The sequence below is a fragment of the Protopterus annectens genome, chromosome 12.part0 (genome assembly GCF_019279795.1).
Source record: "Protopterus annectens isolate FY-2018-M chromosome 12.part0, PAN1.0, whole genome shotgun sequence".
NCBI classification, from domain to species: Eukaryota; Metazoa; Chordata; order Ceratodontiformes; family Protopteridae; genus Protopterus; species Protopterus annectens.
In genome coordinates this window covers 957,963,837-957,985,146 of record NC_056746.1, presented here as the reverse complement: position 1 = coordinate 957,985,146, position 21,310 = coordinate 957,963,837, and the positions used below count along the sequence as shown (strand labels likewise).

The following is a 21,310-nucleotide window of genomic DNA, read 5'->3' as shown; positions in this document are numbered from 1 at the left end:
TCCCTTAATCAGGACATTGCAGACAGGATTTTCCGCAAATGGGGCCAGCCTTGCTGCGACCTTTTTGCCAGTCACATCAACACCAAATGCAGAAGCTACTTCACCCTGATTCTCCCTCCAGGACAACCCCTGAGAGACGCACTTGTACACGATTGGCCCCCGGGTCTCCTATATGCATTTCCTCCAATCCCGCTAATACCAAGATTTTTACAGAAAGCAAAGTCATTGGGATGGACCATCGTTCTTACAGCCCCACATTGGCCTTGGCAGATTTGGTTCCCATTTCTTTATCATCATCTCTTGGAGGATCCATGGATTCTGGACCCAGTTCTGGACCTTCTGACACATCCGTCAGGGGATCTCCACCCTTCATTGCAGTCATTGAAGCTGACAGCTTGGCTGCTCCAGTTTCCCACATAGCCAGGCTTCACAACCTTTCTTATGACATGAGGCAAATCCTTTTGTCTTCTCACAAACCTTCCACCAGGATATTATATCATAGTAAGTGGAAAAGATTTTCCATTTGGGCTTCCAGACAGAACATTGATCCTTTTCATGCTCCCTTGACATCTATATTGGAATTCTTAACTATTATCTTTAATGAAGGAGTGGCAGCGGCTACAATTTGGGCCCAATTAGCTGCCATATCTAATTTCCATCTTGGAGTAGACGGACTAAATATTATGGCCCACAAGTTATCCAAGGCTTTTCTTAAAGGGACCTTTCACATGAGGCCTCCAGTAAAAACTCTTTATTCCCCCTGGAATCTGAATTTCATGCTATCTCGCATAATTCTTCCCTTGTTTGAACCTGCATCATCTTGTGATCTCAAATATTTGTCGTGGAAAAACATTTTTCTAGTGGCCATTACTTCCGCCCACAGAGTGTCAGAGCTTCAAGCCTTGTCTATCACACCTCCTTATATGATTTTTCATGCTGATAGAGTATCTCTCAGGACAAATCCTTCCTTTTTACCTAAAGTTTGTTCTGAGTCTAATATCAATCAAGTCATTGAATTGCCAGTCTTCTTCCTCAACCATTCCAACAAACTAGAGTATATGCTGCACAAACTAGACGTTCATAAACAGCTCAGATATTATTTGGATAGGATAAAAGATTTTAGAAAATCAGACCAACTATTTTTTTCCTTTTCTGAAGCCAGGAAAGGTAGTCCAGTGGCTAAAACAACCCTTTCTAGGTGGCTATCTGATTGTATCACCTGTGTTTATTCAGCAGCTAATATGTCCTTACTACACAGAATTAAAGCTCATTCAACTAGAGCAGTTTCTATATCCTCTGCATTTCAAGCCAAATTGCCCATTGACAACATCTGTGCTGCAGCCACTTGGTCTAAGCCTCATACCTTTATCACTCATTACAAGGTGGATAAGGCCTCCAGGGACAGGACTTCCTTTGGTTCTATGGTCCTGAAGAATATACTCCCTTGAGCCCCCCAAGATTGAGGGTGCTAGGGACGCTACCCATCAGTGAAGAATGAACGGCGAGATTGAACAACTTCACATTAAGAAGTTATGTACTCACCATAACATTCCATGTGAGTTGTTCCATCTCGCCTTCATTCTCACGTCCCTTCCTCCATCCCCCACCTGGCTGACAGTTGACCTAGATGCTGGTCTCATCCTGGTAATTCAATTTCTTCCTTTTTCCCTCTCTTAGGAGAGTAGTCCTTTTACAAGGATATGGTACACACAGCAAACAAGATCTGAGGTAATTCCAGCAGTGCATTGTGGGAGAAGGGGCTTGGTCTCGAGCAACTGGTAAATCTTGAGCTTGCTAACAGCCGTGTCAGAGCCGAGGGATCAGCTCCGAACGCATCAGTGAAGAATGAAGGCGAGATGGAATAACTCACATGGAACATTATGGTGAGTACATAACTTCTTATTTTCCATTATAAGCTGGACTACAGTCTAGGTCTCATGGTTCATTCGGCTCCACCATCCTTCAGAATATCTTTCTGTGAATCCTGTCTGGAGTTCATAGTAGCTGGATACTCTATCACTGTGAGTTGAGGCGGATGGAGAAGACAACATTGTCTATAAACATTATGTACTTACCATAACACAACAGCCATGTTGTCTTCTTTCATCCATTGCAATCTTCCCTCCCTCTGCCCCCCCCCCCTTTTGCCAAATTATCATGTGTCGCTCTTGATTGACCATATTGGATCTGCCCTGCGCCTTGTATTAACTACAGTTTGTACTGTACCACGGCTTCTTCCTCTGATCTTTCCTTTTCCACTTCCCTTTGGAAGTAGAGATATGTCTAGGATTTAGGCAGGCAAACTCAATCTGAGGTACTGCAGGATGGAAGGGATTATGGGTGGAGGGGTAGAGCCTGAGGCATGGATCAGAGAGTCTAAATGTTGCTAATGTCATATCTGAATGGAATCAATATATACCCATAAGTTGAGATGGATAGAAGACAACACAGACTGAGCATTATGCAAAGTATATAACTTTCAATTGTAGTTTGTGAGTTTTATAGTCATTTTAACATTTTCTTCATTCATAGTATAAAATGAATTGTGACTACAGCTAAAAAAGAATTATGTAAGTTGTAAGGACCATTTATTAACACATTTAATATTTTGTTTTAAGGCCCTTCAGAGCGTAATTCAAGTGCTTTGTTAAAACATACTTATGTAAGTGACATACACAGTGACTATGAGGAACTGGTGGAAGATGAAGAAGAAGCAGAGGAAGAAGAAAAGGGAGGACTTGAAAAAGGCTTAAAACAACAACCAAGAAAATTATTTAAAGGAGGTAAGGTACTCAAGTATATAAATAGAGAAAAGAAATATTAGCAGGTAAAAGTATTTGCTTATTAAATGTCTGTTGGATGGAATGACAAGTTAGACTTGAAAATGCTGGATTTTGTTTCACAATACTTTATGAAGCCTCAAAACTTCTCATATTGGATGGTGTAATATGCAGTTTAGAGTTTATCCTACATGGACTAAAAATTTAAAACAGTTTCAAAAATGTACTCTACCCAACTCCAGCGAGTGCTCCTGTCATAACTCAAAAGCTTTCTTTATGAATCCGTTCTTATTTCTAGAAATGTCCACACTGTCAAAGACATAAAAAGAATAGTAGACCCTCCTATTTCAGTTTGTCTGTGTTGATCCATAAAGTTTTTGCCTGGCTGTCTTACAGTTTGCTATATAAGACTAAATTTTGAAGTTTTCTCAGCACTTCTTCAAGATTTTTATAAAAAAAGAATAGTAGCTGAGCTTCATTTTTGGCATTATTATGGCCTGGTTTTACATTTTTTTTTTGTCTAAAGTTGAATTATCAATTTGAAAGTAATTTGCTTTTCCATAAATACTGCTATATTTAAATTGATAATCTATGATGAACACTATGTTTGTCTGTTTTATCTCAGCAAGGATCACAATATTGAAGACTGTACACACATCCTTAAATGTAAGCAACACAAGCTTTATTGTTGATACTATACACTACGTAAGAGGCAGTAAGATAAAGAGGCAAAAAAGAGTGACTATATTTAAAACTTTATCTTTAAAAACAAAAACAAGGTCACATTCCTGACATATAGAGGAAGAATGCATTCTGTCTGCTGCTGCAGCTTCCACTATGAGTAGTGTTTCTGCAACAAAACCACGTGCCTCTCTCACTTTCTGGAACTTATGTCTTTTTCCCTTCCATACTAAGTTATGATGGCAAGCTAGATAATCCATGCAGAAATATTGTGGGCTTTCAATGGCTCCAAACAAGTAAGCTATCCTTTTTCTTAGTTTATGCAGTTAATCGGAAGACTCTTCCACCAGTTTTACAAACATACCATTAAAGAGTATCAATTTAAGTGTACTTCTCTCATAATGTATTATTTTAGTTCACAACTGTCTTGTGTTTTGTCCGTTCTCCCTCTTATACCTCCCATTTTACCAACTCTGAATTTGTTCTCTTATCAGGTCTTGTAAAGTGGGTAAATAAAATCTGGTTAACAGCAATTCCTGCAGCATTCTTTCCAGTTCTGTAACTAGGGCTTGCTCTGGCACTTCCTGTTTGCCACTGTAGCTTTTTCTATTTCTGTTAATGTTCTACTGTGTTCCCGTACCTCTTATGTCAGTGCTGCTGTGTCCTGTCCTAAGTCCTGGATTATTTCTTTTAGTGCATTCACTTCTGTTTATTGAATGCTTGTTTTTTTTTATAACTCCTACATCATCATCAATTGCATTAGCTTTTGGAACAGTTTCTAAAGCTGTTGTTCTGTGGAGCTGTTTTAACTTCTGTCAGGTGTTGCTCCCTTTTCTCCTTGCATTCTGGCCAGTAATTTTTCTTCCACTTTTTTATCTGTAATTGGTTAATTTTTCTTGAACATTTGTCCAGAGCTCTGTACCTAAGTAGGCATCTTGATTGGGTTCTGTAGTGCCCTCCATGAGTAATTGATTAGAGTATTCCCAGTAGGTTTATCATTGAAATTCTCAAACAGCTGTCACTCTTCCCTCCAAAACCATGATTCATGGGCATTTATTGGTCCAGTTTAAACCAAAGTTATTTTCAACAGTGATTGCAGCCATTGTTGAATGTAAGCTATCATCAACAGTGCTGTTTGGAGGGAGTAACAAAAGCATCTGGACATAATGGCTACTTAAGATGAGTGCATTTTCCCAGATGTGATTTTCTTTTTATGTACAGAATGGTGAAGGGTAATTTCAATGTGTTTCAGAAAATCTACTGTTATAATCTACTATAGCATTGTCTGCTTCTTCTTTTGGCTGATCCCGTTAGGGGTCGCCACAGCAGATTAACTGTTTCCATTTCTTCCTGTCCTCTGAATCGTGCTCTGTCACACCAACCACCTGCATGTCCTCTCTCACCACATCCATAAACCTTATCTTAGGCCTTCCTCTTTTCCTCTTACCTGGTAGCTTCATCCTTAGCATCCTTTTCCCAATATACTCAGCATCCCTCCTCAGCACATGTCCAAACCAATGTAATATTGCCTCTCTGGCTTTGTCTCCAAACCTTCCAACCTGGGCTGAGCCTCTAATATACTTATTCCTAACCCTGTCCATCCTCGTCACACCCAGTGCAAATCTTAACATCTTCAGCTCTGCCACGTCAAGCTCTGACTCCTGCCTTTTTGTCAATGCCACTGTCTCCAACCCATATAACATAGCTGGTCTCACTACCATCTTGTAGGCCTTCCCTTTCACTCATACTGGTACTCGTCTGTCACAAATCACTCCTGACACTCTTCTCCACCCACTCCATCCTGCCTGTACTCTCTTCTTCACCTCTCTTCCACACTCACCATTACTCTGAACTGTGGAGCCCAAGAACTTAAACTCATCCACCTTCGCCACCTCTACTCCCTGCATCCTCACCATGCCTCTATCCTCCCTCTCATTCACACACATATATTCTGTTTTAGTCCTGCTGACCTTAATTCCTCTTCTCTCTAGAGCATATCTCCACCTCTCCAGGGTCTCATGCACCTGTTCCCTACTCTCACTACAGATCACAATGTCATCTGAAAACATCATAATCCACGGGGACTCCTGTCTGATCTCGTCTGTCAACCTGTCCATCACCATTGCAAATAAGAAAGGGCTCAGAGCTGATCCTTGATGTAGTCCCACCTCCACCTTTACCGCATCCATCACTCCCACTGCAGACCTCACCGCTGTCACACTACCCTCGTACATATCCTGTACCACTCTTACATACTTCTCTGACACTCCCGACTTCCTCATACAATACCACAACTCCTCTCTTGGCACCCTGTCATATGCTTTCTCTAAATCCACAAAGACAAAATGCAACTCCTTCTGACCTTTGTACTTCTCCATCAACACTCTCAGAGCAAACATTGCATCTGTAGTGCTCTTTCCTGGCATGAGACCATACTTCTGATCACTAATCATCACCTCCCTTCTTAACCTAGCTTCCACTACTCTTTCCCATAACTTCATGCTGTGACTGATCAGTTTAATCCCTCTGTAGTTACTGCAGCTCTGCACATCACCCTTATTCTTAAAAATCGGTACCAAAACACTTTTTCTCCATTCCTCAGGCATCCTCTCACTTTCCAAGATTTCATAAAACAATCTAGTTAAAAACTCCACTGCCATTTCACCTAAACACCTCCATGCTTCCACAGGTATGTCATCTGGGCCAACAACCTTTCCGTTTTTCATCCTCTTCATAGCTATCCTTACTTCCTCCTTGCTAATCCACTGCACTTCATGATTCACTATCCGCACATTATCCAACCTTCTCTCCCTCTCATTCTCTTCATTCATCAGCCCCTCAAAGTACTCTTTCCATCTGCTCAACACACTCTTCTCGCTTGTGAGTACGTTCCCCTCATTATCCTTTATCACCCTTACCTGCTGCACATCTTTACTAGCTCGGTCCCTCTGTCTAGCCAATCGCTACAGGTCCTTTTCTCCCTCCTTAGTGTCCAACCTTTTATACAACTCTTCATACGCCTTATCCTTAGCCTTCACCACCTCTCTCTTTGCCACGCACCTCATCTCCTTTTACTCTTGTCTACTTTCTTCATCTCTCTGACAGTCCCACTTCTTCTTCGCCAACCTCTTTCTCTGTATACTCTCCTGTACTTCTTCATTCCACCACCAGGTCTCCTTGTCTTTCTTTCTCTTTCCAGATGTCACACCAAGCACCTTTCTAGCCATCTCTCTTACTAGCTGTGCTGTAGTTACCCAGCTATTCAGTAACTCTTCACTGCCACCCAGTGCCTGTCTTAACTCTTCCCTGAACATCACCTCACAATTACCCTTTTTCAATTTCCACCATTTGATCCTTGGTGCTGCCCTTACACTCATCCTCCTCTTCTTGATCACCAGTGTCATCCTACAAACCACCATCCTATGCTGCCTAACTACACTTTCCCTGCCACCACTTTACAGTCTCCAATCTCCTTCAGACTGGCCCTTCTACATAAGATATAATCCACCTGTGTGCATCTTCCTCCACTCTTGTATGTCACCCAATGCTCCTCCCTCTTGTTAAAATACGTATTCATCACAACCATGTCCATCCTTTTCGCAAAATCCACTACCATCTGACCTTCTGCATTCCTTTGCTTAACAGCATACCTACCCATCACTTCTTCATCCCTTCTGTTCCCTTCACCAACATGCCCATTGAAATCTGCCCCAATCACCAGTCTCTCACCCTTGGGTACAGTCATCACCACTTCATCCAACTCACTCCAAACTTTTTCTTTCTCATCCATTGCACACCCAACTTGTGGAGCGTATGCACTAACAACATTCATCATTACACCATCAATTTCCAGCTTCAACAACATCACTCTATCTAACACTCTTTTCACCTCCAAAACACTTTTAGCATACTGTTCCTTCAGGATAATGCCTACGCCATTTCTCCTCCCATCCACACCATGATAAAACAATTTGAAACCGCCTACAATACACCTAGCCTTGCTCCCCTTCCAACCTTCCTTCTGTCCATCATATCAGCCTGCTCTCTCCCTATACCAGTCATACTGCCACTATCACAGTCCTAGCCTTTACCTGCCTTCGGGCATGCCTTCCCCCTCTTTTCCTCCTTCAGCCAACAGTAGCCCAAATTCCGCTAGCACCCTGTTGGCCAACAGTACTGGTGGCGGTCGTTCTTAACCCGGGCATTGACCGATCCGGTATGTATATCTGTACTGTTGTCTGCATGTATGATTTGGCAAAATTTTACGCCGGATGCCCTTCCTGACGCAAACCTTCCCATTTATCCGGGCTTGGGACCGGCACAAAGAAATGAACTGGCTTGTGCATCCCCAGTGGCTGGGTTAATCTACTATAACATTGTAATTATAGCTATTTCTTGTGATATTCTTTGTAATATTTTTGTGTTACTTCTGTTATATTGTTACTTTTATTTGGAGCTTTTCTCCTCGGGTCTCCCCTGAAAATGGGCCCCTGGCTCAGTTGGACTAACCTGGTTAACAAATGACAATAAATGACAATAAATAAATAAAAACAGTAAGCTGCAAAAGGGAAAAAAAGACAACATTACTCTAGAAATATAAGTACTGTAAGAGAGATACAAGATGGATGAGAAGCTCAATTCTGCATCAGGCCATCTGAGATGCTTGCATTGTGAGTGGAGGTAGAGGTTACAGCTGCCAGCTGCCAAAATCAGAGCATGATGGAGGAGGTAAAAAATCAGATGGGTAGCTTGGATGGGAATGTTAGATGATTAGAGGAAGAGGTAAGTAGACTTTGTAACTGTGACGTGTACTGTAAGAAATGGTGGTAGTATTAACAGTTCAAAGTGGTGGGTGTAGGAGAGGGTTAAGAAGGAAAAAACCTGATACAGTTTACTGAGATGTGGATGCCAAGTGAGAGAAAGAATCAATTATGTGGATGAACAGATTGACAGGACTCATTGGGTGTGATACCTGACAATAAAAAAGGAATGCTGTAGTTATCTTGCAGTAAAGTCCATTTTTGCACATTGAAACAATGTCTCATAAGACATCCAGTGAAGAAGAAGGACTTTTTTTATTATTGGGGGATGCAAAGTGAAAGTATTAGAATAATTTGCACCCAAACGAGTAGCTAGATCATTTGCAGCCCAGGGCGAAACCCTCACCCCCACCCCCACTGCCTGAAGAGAAAAGAAAATATTTGAACAGGCATTGGAAAAAATGCCTTGACAGCAACTTTTCACAAAACATAGATCAGGAGGCTCAAAAGCATGGACAAAACAAGAATTTTTATTGAAAGTGTGATGTCCCACCACTGGACCAGTAATCAAGGAGTCTCAATCCTCACCACTGGCAACAGTGGAGGACGTACACTGGGAGGATGACAAGGTACACACACAGTATTTCCAGATGCAGCTCTCTACATAAAGTGCAATTTCCCTTAAGAGACCACAGTCAGTCCAAGGCTGGTTTCTCCCTCTTTCTGAAGATCCCCAGTAAGACCCCCACTGGCACAGCTATCGAGTTAAGATCTCAGCTGAGTGGCCAAGCCAAGACCTCCAGCACCATTTCTGTCCAACCAGTGCTTCGTGTCCCTGCCCAAGTAGCTGATACACACACTCTTTGAGGTTTGATTTACAGACACACACACACACACACACACACACACACACACACACACACACACACACACACACCTGGGAAAGACTGACACAGGTTTACTAGCTATGCCCCCTTTTTTCCAGAGTATAAGGTAGTTATCACTGCTACCAGCCAACTCCTTATCAGCTACTTTAAGGCCTTTAACAAAGTATGTCCAATCGTACTGTGTAATATCACTATTAATACAAATGGTAGTTTGACCAAGAGCAAGGCTATTAGGAGTGTCCCATGGTGTCACCAAATAAATATGCACGTACTCTTAAAACTAAAATATGTCTCACAAAGATCAGCCACAATGAAAGGTTTAAACATATTTAATAATAAATAATAAAAGAACAAGAAAATACTCAGTATATATATATATATATATATATATATATATATATATATATATATATATATATACATATATTCACATTGACATCAGAGTTCAAAACCACAGGAAATATTTAAAACAACATCACAGGACAGTCTCAAATAAATAAAGAACAACTTCTAAACTATGTTTCACTATATTCCTGAGTGAATCTAAGAGAATCACTATACTGTAGTTACCTTACTTAATAAGAGCAAGGCAGATATGCAGTGAATGGATCCTCTATTTGTTGTCAAGTCCATGACAGAATACAGAATGCTCTGTCTCTCTCAGAGACTTCTTACATTAATATCTCAAATATTACTGCTGAGATAGCTTGCAAAATGACATAATTTCTTGTCATCTGACTCTATCCCAGGTGAAACCCCCAGTGCTGGAAGCTAGCAGTATTTGGCATCTACCTGTGAAAATACATAGACCTCAGATCTTTGGCAGAATGTAGTAATTAGTTCACTCCAAAGACAATACAGAAAGCTTCTTAGCACAGACCTGTATCTCTTGCTGCCATAAAGTAATTTAATTTCAGCTATTTTTCTGAAGTTAACCTCCTATATTCCTGTTTCCACTGTTAAAATATTTGCATTTAAACAGTTACAGTAGTGCATGTACATTTCTGTTCTATTGCAGTAGGACACACTGTGGATACATTTTAAGCACTTTGCAAAAACCATTTTCAACACACATCTGTACAAAGAAGTTTGATATACACATAACATACAGTTCTAATACGGTTGTAACAGAAGCATCTTATATAAATCATGTTGATATTCACAAATTACATTATAATTATTTACAAAATGTCAGATAGCTGTAGTGGCAGTATCTCTTTTTGTCACACTTCTTCCCCCCTCAAAGACTCAAGCTAGTTTTTCAAGTGACCCTTGAGAAATGTTTCTTGAGAGGGATGAGTCTATCTCGGAATACCTTACCCCATTCTCTGTCTTGAGATTCCAGCTGCCTTTGCATTGCTGACCCCTTTACAGTGCTGCACTGTCATATCATATACCTGCAAGCCTAGGCTCCAGCACAGTAACTTGGGATTTTGCTGGCTGGCCTGCTGTTGCCATAGATCTCCCTCAAACCTCTCCTGCCTTCTACTGCAAATACATAGCACAAGGATCTCTGTATCATGATAAGGTTTCCTCATGTTAACATGGTACAATTTGTGCCCCTGCCTCCTGCCTAGCAGTTCTACCATGTAGTTAACATAAATGACCTTCCTTACCACTTTGAGAGGTCCCTCCCAAGCTGCCTGCATCTTGTTTTGTCTGACAAGAATGAGAACCATAACCTGCTGCCCCACTGCATACTCTCTAGCTCGAGCATTACTGTCATACCAGACCTTTTTCTGCTGTTGGGCTTCTGCTAGGTTCTCTTGGGGAAGGCCATGAGTTCCCTGAGCCTTGTCCTGAGATTTAGGACATATGCCACAACATACTCCTTGTAGGATTCACACTCACCCTACCACTCATCACGAATCAAATCTAGCAGTCCCCTCACGCAATGCTTATACAGCAACTCAAAGGGTGAAAAACCTATTGATTCCTGGGGCACCTCTCTGTAAGCAAAAAATTGATGTGGCAAATATTTATCCCACTCCCTCTTAAACTGGTCTGCAAATGCCCATAGCATGGTCTTTAGTGTAGAGTTAACCTCTCCACCAGACCATTAGTATAGGGATGGTAGGGAGTAGTCTTTAGGTGCTTCACCCCACAGTGCTTCCACAGACAAGCCAGCAGTTCGGACATGAAATTGGCACCTGTGTCAGTCAGTCTTTCTTTTGGGAAATCTACCCTGCTGAAATTCACTAACAAAGCATTTGCCACTTTTTCTGTCTCAGTGGAGGGCAGAGCCACTGCCTCAGGGTATCTAGTAGCATAATCTACTACCACTAGGATATACTTCTTCCCTGTAGAACATGGGATACTCAGAGGCCCCCACAATATCCATAGATAGCCTCTGAAATGGCTCTTCCATCAGAGGCAAAGGCATCAAAGGAGCTTTGACCTTGCCTACTGCCTTGCCTACTTTTTTGGCACTGCTCACAGGTTCTATAGTACTCTGTTATATCCCTTGCAATCCCAAGACAATAAAAGTTCTGCATAATATGTCTGTTTCTATGCTTTATGTCCATATGACCTGCAAAGGGAATGTTGTGGGCTATAGCTAGAAGTGCCAGATGGAAGGCTCTGGGTACTGCCAACTGTTGAATTCTCTCACCCCCTAGCCCTCCCCCCTCAGTTGTCCATTCTGTATACAGTAACCCTTTGTTCCAGTGTACAGAATCCCCTTTTCCTTGAGAATCAGGCACCTCCCTAGCTACCTCTCTCAAACCTAGTAGTGTAGGGTTTGAGAGCTGAGCTTGTCTCAACTCTCTCTTTGTAACCCTTCCCAGCTCCCCTTCCACAGGAAGTCCGGTATCCTCCAACAGTGGTGCCTCACTGTCAGACTGGGTACTACTACTCATCTCCACCCTTGCAGTCACTGTGTCCAAGGGAACATCAGTACCCCCAGCAGCTGTGGCTCAGCTTCAGTCTGACTGCTACAGGGTAGCTCCTTCCCTGCAGTAGCCACCTCACCAGTCCTGGCTTCAAGTGTGCAGTCTGTCTGGGACCAAAAGCAAGGCTATTAGGAGTGGCCCACAGTGTCACCAAATAAATATGCAAGTACTCTCAAAGCTTAAATGTAAATATGTCTCACAAAGATAAGCCACAATGAAAGGTTTAAATATATTTAATAATAAATAAGAGAAATACGACAAAATAGTATATATTCATAGTGACATCAGAGTTCAAAACCACAAGAAATATTTAAAACAACATTGCAGAGCAGTCTCAAATAAATAAAGAAAAACATCTAAACTATGCTTCACTATATTCCTGACTGAATCTAAGAGAATTACTATACTCTAGTTAACTTACTTAATAAGAGCAAGGCAGATGTGTGGTGAATAGGTCTTCTAGTTGTTGTCAGGGCCATGACAGAATACAGAATGCTCTGTTTCTCTCAGGGACTTATTTAATTAATATTTCAAATATTAGTGTGGGCATAGCTTGCAGAATGACATCATTTCTTGTCATCTGACTCAATCCCAGGGGAAAGCCTCACTGCTGGAATCTGGCAGTATTTAGCATCTACTTGTGAAAATGCATAGACCTCAGATCATTGGCAGATGCTGGAAGTCATAAAATAATTGTAGTAATTAGTTCACCCTGAAGATAATACAGAAAGCTTCTCAGCACAGACTTGTGTCTCTTGCTGCCAAAAAGTAATTTAATTTCAGCTATTTTTCTGAAGTTAAACTCCTGTATTCTAGTTTAAACTGTTAAAATATATACATTTAAACAGTTACAATAGTGCATGTATGTTTCTGTTCTATTCCAGTAGGGCATACGTTGGATACATTTCAAGCACTTTGCAAAAAACCTTTTCAAACACACGTGTCTGTACAAACAAATTTGATATACACATAACATACAGTTGCAACACAAGCATCTTATATAAATCATGTTCTTATTCACAAATGACATATAATTATTTACAAAATTCCAGTTAGCTGTGCTGGCAGTATCTCCTGTAGTCACAGAAAGTTTAAAGCATTTTTCAGGGTTAATCTTTTAACTCACATGTAATGCATAACTAAACACAATGCAGCTTTAGCAATGTAAAGAAACTACACAGACATTAAAAATAAAGCAGAATTCAGTACAATCCAAATCTCTTTGCAGCATACCTCTCAACCATACTGAATTCCTCTGTATTTCCCATTTTGAAGTGCAAAATAATAGGGTGCCATGAATTTTCGAGTGGCCCCTTTCCTTTAATTCCTGATTTCGTTCTTTAGTCAGTCCGAGTCAGAAAGTTTCAAGAAAAAAAAGCTGTTTTTTATGGCTGCAGCCCTGTGACTTGCAGCAGGCCAAAAGACATCCAAAGAATACCTCGCTTATGTCTTGTGTCTGTGAGACTTGACATATCTTACATCTGGAGGAGATCACAGCTAACAGTTCTAACATTCTCCCACCCGACTGCCCATGGAGCGGCATGAGTTTCATTGTACTTCTCAAACCCTGATTACTTAAAGTGACTTGATGCTTTTTGTCAGGTTAAGTTAAGTCTAGTGCTCATTTTCTAGTGAGTTTCTGGGTTGTGTAGTTGGATCACACACTGAATTACTTTTCCCTGTGCCGGTCTGCCTGCTGTCCTATCCTAAATAATATCAGTTTTGTGTTTTGTTTACATACAATGTATTAAAAAAAAGAAAGACAGAAGAAAAGTAAAAAAAGTGTTTTCTCTTTTTTGTTTCCTTCTGAGCTGCCGACCATCTTATGCTACAGCAGCCAGAAGGGATAGAAGCTTCACAGTGTGAAACTGACCTGAAGTTTGGATCTTGGTTTCATTTTGCCCATTGTACATTTATGAAGTCCTGGTAAATAACTGGTGATTAAATTGAGTCAGAAATACTTGGCATTATAGTTTTATTGAAGCAAGGAGAAAAGTAATCTAAGCTAAGACAGCTAACTTTTCTAGAAAGCTGCGGGCTGGGACTGCTTCTTTTCTGACAGGAATTAGTCACCGATTCCCATTGGATTCCTGTGCACACCAGTGACCTGGAGGAGAACATCCAATGTGAGAGTGTTCGATCTCGCCGTTTGTTCTTACACCTGGGTTCGGAGCCGATCCTCGGCTCCGTGTCGGCCGCTCTGCAAGCTCTGCATCGAGAAGAAGCTCGAGACCAACCTAACTCCTACAATCCCCCTCTGCCTTTACCTCAGATCTAGTTTGCCGCTGCAGCGTTCGTATCAGTTTGATGAGCTCGAGCAACCTTAAGCTAAGATTTATATTTTTCTTATATCTCTTAAGAATTTTTTTCTACAAAAATTTATATTAAGTGACTGTGTGTGTGTGTTTGTAGTGTTTCGAGGAATTCTCGGTTCCATATAAAGTTCTTTATACTTTATTAGAGTTTTCCCTCGGGGCCTACCCCACCCTTTACTGGATTGACTACTGGATTGACTTCTTACTGGATTTGACTAAAGTTTCTGGATTAGACAAAACTACTGGACTTGACATTTACTAACTTCCCTTTGTTAGCTATAACTAAGATTGTGACATGTCTGAGAAAGCTAAGTCTGGCTTTAAACGTTGCCAATGTGGGCAAAAGATGTCAGTGACTGATAATCATAGTTCCTGCGTCTACTGTCTTGGCCCTCTCCATCTGCAAGAAGACTGCTCATTTTGTCATTCTTTCAGTGGAAGGGTCATGACAGATAGGCGCAGGAAACTTATGGATAGGGGTCTTTTAAAACCTACCTTTCAAGAGGCTCTGGATGCATCAGACCAGGCATCCAAATCCTCGAAGGAATCGAAGACGTCGGAGCCCAGGTCATCGGCTCCGAGCTCTTCAGTTAAAGTTCGATCACCGGTTCCACAGACTTCGGGGCCGAGTGTTGAACTATTATCAGTTTCCGAGCCTCGAGTCTTGGAACCGGTGATGGAGCTCCCTCCCCCGACACTGTTGAGGTCGGCTCCATCTTCGATTCCTTCAACGCGCTCTTCCAGACCCCTCTCCGACACCGATGTAGACCACGTGGTGCAGAAATTAATGGAGAATACGGCCTTATCCAAGCTCATCTCTGTCTCATCCCAGTTGGTGTCGAGACTCGAAGGCCTTCCCTTATCTCCATCTGTTCCTCCTCCGAAACCTATCCAGTCTTCGGAGCTGGAAGAGGCTGATCTGCTGATTGTGGAACCCTCGGTGCCAGAACCGTCCTTTTCTCAGTCGGCTCCATTCACCTCGACTCCGTCGGATCCGGTACCGGAGTCTCGGAGCCGAAGATCCATCCTTGGATCCGGGACTGAGAGTCGGACCGATGTTTCGGTTCCGACGCTCCCTCTCGGGGCCTCGGCTCGGATCGACTCGGCTCCGTCCTCGGGGTCGATGCCATCGGTGCCTGTCTCGGGGATTCTTCCTATTTCCTCGGAACCGGGAGATACCTCGACTTGGGACCCGGGGGCCTTCGACCTCATGAGGAAGGTGTTGTCTACCCAGACAACCACATCAGCAGAAACAGCTTCTCCTTCCCATAAAGGACCGTTATCCTCCTCTGCACCCACGGCTACATCTAAGCGTCGAGCACCTGTGTCTCAGCCACCCCTGGAGGGTGCCCCCTCTTCCTCGGAGGCTTCTTCGGATGCTCCCCCGAGGAAGTTCCGAGGAAAAGATTGTGTAAGAGGAGACACTTAGATTCTCCACAAGAAGCATTGACATCGGACACTGACTTAGATGAGTCAGAAGGGTCCCCAAAGTCACCCTCAGAGGATGTCTCTTTTTCGGACATCCTGGAGATCCTAAAGCAGAGAGGTGATTGGCAAGCCCTCCCCCCTTCTGAGGATGAGTCAGTTTTGCTGAAGGCATTCGGTGCTCGCCCTTCCTCCTCCTGGGTCACTCCACCCTTCGATGAGTTGATGGAGCTGATTGCTCGAAGGGCGTGGGAGACGCCTGACACGGTGGAGCCAATCCCTAGAAAGCCTAACAAGTATATTACTGCCCCTCAGGATAAGGCTTATCTGACAAAGGGACTGCCAGTGGACGCTATGGTGGTGGCAGCGGCCACGAAAAAGGAGATGTCTGAATCTTCCTCATCTGTCCATCCGCCTAACAGAGATTCTAGGACTATGGACGGGTATGGGAAGCGCATTTTTAGTTCAGCGGCTTTTTCTATGCGATCCCTGAACTATTTGACCCACTTCACACGGCTACAGAGGGATCTAATCAAAGAGTTGGGAGATACCCTCCAGGGTACTACAGATGCTGCTATTTCAGAAAAAGTTACAGCACATCTCAATACCCTTACGTCTATTGCAAACTCGTCCATGAGGCTGATATCTTACACAGCTGAAGGATCGAGTAGGGCAGCAGCTTCAGCGATTGCTCTTCATAGGCAATCCTGGATGCGCTTATGTTCATTTGCGGTAGCCTTCAAGTCTTCCTTTACTAATGCCCCATTTGATGGTGCCACTCTCTTTGGCCCCAAAGTAAAGGAGACCCTTACCCGGTGTGAGCAAGAGGGAAAGACTCTGTCTGCTGTCGGAGTCCGTTTTTCCACCCCATCCAGACCGTACCCCAAAGGGCAACGAGGTGGAAAAATGTGGTTTCGAAAACCCCAAGGATCTTTCCCAGGCACACAGGGTGATGCCCCTTCTAGAGGCAGAGGAGGGGGCAGAGGTGGAAGACGCCGCCCTGACGGCAGAGGGTCCGCAAAACCAAGGTGACAGGGATACACCCCTGGAAAACCTTTCCAGCACTCCTGAGAGGAGGCCCGACTGTCCTGCTCTGGAGGCAGTCGGGGGTCGCTTAGCTTTATACCCTCAGGCCTGGCAAAATCTTACATCAGACAACTGGGTAAAAAGCGTTGTTACCAGAGGATACAGAATACCCTTCCTATTGCCCCCAATTCCAAAGAAAAGACTCCCAGATGTGCCGCCCCATCTGCGAGACCCTGCAGCTATAGAAATTTCAAAGCTGCTAGAAAAAAAGAGTCATCCAACCAGTCCCAGCGGACCAAAGAGGATTCGGAACTTACTCAAGGTTCTTTTTAGTTCCAAAGAAAACAGGGGACTGGAGGCTCATTCTGGACCTAAGCAACTTCAATACCTTCGTCAAGAAAGAAAAGTTCCGGATGGTCACGCTTTAATCGATCCTTCCATTTTTACAGAAGGACGACTGGATGTGCTCAATAGATCTGAAGGACGCATACTACCACATCAAAATGGCCAGGGCATCCAGGGATCACTTGCGCTTCCGGCTGGGAGCCAGCCATTTTCAGTTTCGAGCCCTGCCCTTTGGTCTGACCTCAGCCCCCAGGGTCTTCACCAAATGCATGGCAGTGGTGGCGTCTCACCTGAGACGCCTGGGATTCCAGGTGTTTCCGTATCTGGACGACTGGCTCCTTTCTGCCACCACCCAGCGTCAACTGATTCAGGCCAGGGATTACACACTACAGCTTTGTGTTCATCTCGGAATTTCCGTAAACTTTGAAAAATCTTCACTACAGCCATCACAGCATATCTCATTCATAGGAGCAGAATTGGATACGCATCATTTAATTCTAAGACTTCCTCTAGAAAGGATAGCCTCACTACAAAGCCACATATCTCTTCTTCTGTCATCCAGAAAATCCCCAGCAAACTGGTTCTGAAAGTTTTGGGTCTCATGGCAGCTTCTCTCATTGCAATACCATTGGGAAGACTGCACATGAGAGTGCTACAATGGCTACTGTTTGCACAATGGTCGTTCCAACAGCTACCTCTGACACACGAAATTCTGATCACAAACACATGCAAATCACACCTAGCCTGGTGGCTCCGGACTTGCAACCTTTCCAGCGGAAGACCGTTTGTGCTACCCACACCGACAGCTACGGTGACCACGGACACTTCCCTGATAGGGTGGGGGGGCATCTTTCAGGGACAGACAGTCCAAGGCGAATGGACCAATTTAGAGTACAATCTGCACATCAATGTTCTAGAGTTGAGGGCAGTGTTTCTAGCGTTGCAACACTTTGCTCTCCTTCTTCCTCTAGGGACAATTGCAGTTCAGACGGACAACATGTCCGTAGTCTGGTACATAAACAAGCAAGGGGGAACCAAGTCTTATCAGCTATGCAGAGAGGCCATGAGAATCTGGCAATGGGCGGAGTCCACGGGTCGCTTTCTAATAGCAACGCACATCCCGGGGTCATCCAACGTCATAGCCGACAGGTTGAGCAGAGCAATCCTGTTACCTCACGAGTGGTCCCTCAAACAGTCAGTTGCGAAGGAAATTTTTTGCAAGTGGGGCCAGCCTTCCTGCGATCTCTTTGCGTCTCCAATGAATGCCAAATGCAGGAGCTATTTTGCCCTATTACCCCCCCCCCAGGGGAAGTCCCCAGGGACGCTCTGGTTCACGATTGGCCCCCAGGTCTCCTTTACGCCTTTCCTCCCTTTCCCCTGATTGCAAAGTTTCTGCAGAAAGCCAACAACCTGCAAAGGACGATTATCCTCATTGCCCCATTCTGGCCTCATCAGATCTGGTTTCCCTTTCTACTGGCACACCGCATTCGGGGGCCCTGGATCCTGGACCCGGAGCCAGATCTACTGACCCACTCGTCAGGGGCTCCCCACCCCTCGCTTCTGTCACTCCAACTAGCAGCTTGGCTGCTCTGCTTCCCTACTTAGCCAGGTCTGATCTTCACCTGCAGTTCAGAATATATTAGTGGCTTCTCATAAAGCTTCCACTACAAAGACCTACACTAGTAAATAGAAGCGCTTTGTTTTCTGGGCAAATACACAGCGTTTGGACCCTGTTATAGCTCCTTTAAATAAGATCTTGGAGTTTTTAACCGAATTGTTCCACCAAGGAGCTTCTCCTGCCACCTTAAGAGTGCAATTGGCTGCCATTTCCAACTTTCATGTGGAAGAATGTGGGGCCCCTATTATGGCTCACAGACTTTGTAAGGCCTTTTTGAAAGGATCTTTCCATATTAGACCACCAGTTAGGACTCCTACATCTCCTTGGAATCTGAACCTTTTATTATCTAAATTGATGTTACCTCCATTTGAACCAGCCTCCTCTTGTCCATTGAAGTATTTGTCGTGGAAGACCCTCTTTTTGGTGGCCATTACATCGGCCAGACGGGTGTCAGAGCTTCAGGCTCTTTCTATTAAAAACCCTTATCTGATCTTTCATTCTGACAGAGCATCTCTTCGCACTAATCCATCCTTTCTCCCCAAAGTTTGCTCTATTAATAACATTAATCAATCCATTGAACTCCCTACCTTTTTCAAAAATCACTCCAATAAGTTGGAGTATATGTTACACAAATTGGATGTTCATAGACAACTTAGATTTTACCTGGATAGAACAAAGGATCACAGGAAATCAGATCAACTTTTTGTAGCCTTTGCAGACAGCAGGAAAGGTGTAGCAGTTACTAAACGAACCCTTTCCAAATGGCTAACTGATTGCATTATATTTGTTTATGCTACTTCGGAACAAACTTTACCTGTCAAACCCAAGGGGCACTCTACAAGATCAGTATCTACATCCCTGGCTCATGCAGCTCGCTTACCATTAGACACTATTTGTGCAGCTGCCACTTGGTCTAAACCACATACATTCATTTCTCATTACAAGGTAGACAGGGTTTCTAGGGACAGGGCAACCTTTGGTTCCACTGTGCTCAAGAACGTTCTCCCATGAGTTCCTCAGGAACATGGAGCTAGGGACGCTACCCAGGTGTAAGAACAAACGGCGAGATCGAACACTCTCACATTTAGAAGTTATGTCCTTACCATAACGTTCCATGTGGAGTGTTCATCTCGCCTTTGTTCTTACATTCCCACCCTCCCACCCTCAGGAAGAACGTACAGTTTGGTGCCTGGTTTGGTTCATCCTGCTTCTGCATTTCGCAGTTGTTGTGTATATATGTATATATATATATATATATATATATATATATATGTATAGATGTTCTTGCAGTTATGTTTTTTGGCATGAATGTGTTTCTCTCTCTGACTTCTGGTTTGCTTGCAAACTAGATCTGAGGTAAAGGCAGAGGGGGATTGTGGGAGTTAGGTTGGTCTCGAGCTTCTTCTCGATGCAGAGCTTGCAGAGCGGCCGACACGGAGCCGAGGATCGGCTCCGAACCCAGGTGTAAGAACAAAGGCAAGATGAACACTCCACATGGAACGTTATGGTAAGGACATAACTTCTAATTTCTTCATCATATCTGAACAGAACAGCAGATATCAGGAGGTAGGCTTTAAAGTTACAGATTCAGCACTTGGCTTCTGCTGGAGTGCTTGGAGCAGGATGGGTATTAGGTCAGTGGGAAAGTCGAGGGATGAAATGAGAAACAGTAGGCCAGGTGAGTTCTGAGTTTCTTCTTTAAATTCATTGAAATTGGGACAGGAAAGAATGCGAATATAAAGTGTTTTATTTTGTTTTTATTGGGCATGGTTAAATGGGTGTAGGCCGGTGATTGCTTGCTTGATTGGAATGGAGCTCTGTACCTAAGACATTAAATATATGTTATATATACACGAGTGACGGCAGCCTTGTCAACATTTCATAATTCTGTTGGATTCATTGAACAGGGTAAAAGTGAAACATATCAAAAACAACTGGGCCTGGGCTGAAGTTCTTTTGATTTTCTTCATTATTTATGTTGTGTTGATGTTTGTGATGGCTGGATGCCAGCTTAATGTCAGGTAGATTAGACTCCTGTTTTGTTAGGGATAACGTGTCACAAATGGAAATATTGTCAGCCTGGCTATCTGGAATTTTGTAAATAATTATGTGTCATTTGTGAATATTAATATGATTTATATAGAAGTGTGACAGAGGGAGATACTGTCAGCACAACTGTCTGGAATTTTGTAAATGGTTATGTGTCATTTGTGAATATCAACATGATTCATATGCTTGTGTTACAAATGTATTAGAACTGTATGTTATGTGTATATCAAACTTCTGGTACAGAAGTATGTATGAAAAGGGTTTGTACTGTACAGATCTTAAAGCTGTAGCCACAGTGTACCCTACTAGAAAAGAACAGAAATGTAAAGAAACTATTGCAACTCTGTAAATGTATATGATGTGTTGTTGTTCTATCTCACCTTCATTGTTACCAGGATAGGTTCAGATCCGATCCTCCGATCTGACTCGACCTTATATACAAGCTCAATGTCTTCCACCAGATCGTGGCTAAACCCTATCCCAGCATGCACTAGGAAAGCTCCCCAGGCCTCGTTTACCACTAAACAAGATCA

At 43.1% G+C, this 21,310-nt stretch overlaps 1 protein-coding gene across 1 annotated transcript in view; it reads left to right on the top strand.

Annotated features, from left to right (window-relative positions):
• SYCP2 (synaptonemal complex protein 2) overlaps positions 1-21,310 on the top strand; it is a 2,578,701-nt gene that overhangs the window by 1,537,614 nt on the left and 1,019,777 nt on the right. Inside the window, exon 10 of the mRNA XM_044088976.1 lies at positions 2,619-2,783. Within this exon, the coding sequence (XP_043944911.1) occupies positions 2,619-2,783 (165 nt within the window). The remainder of the gene's footprint in view (positions 1-2,618; positions 2,784-21,310) is intronic.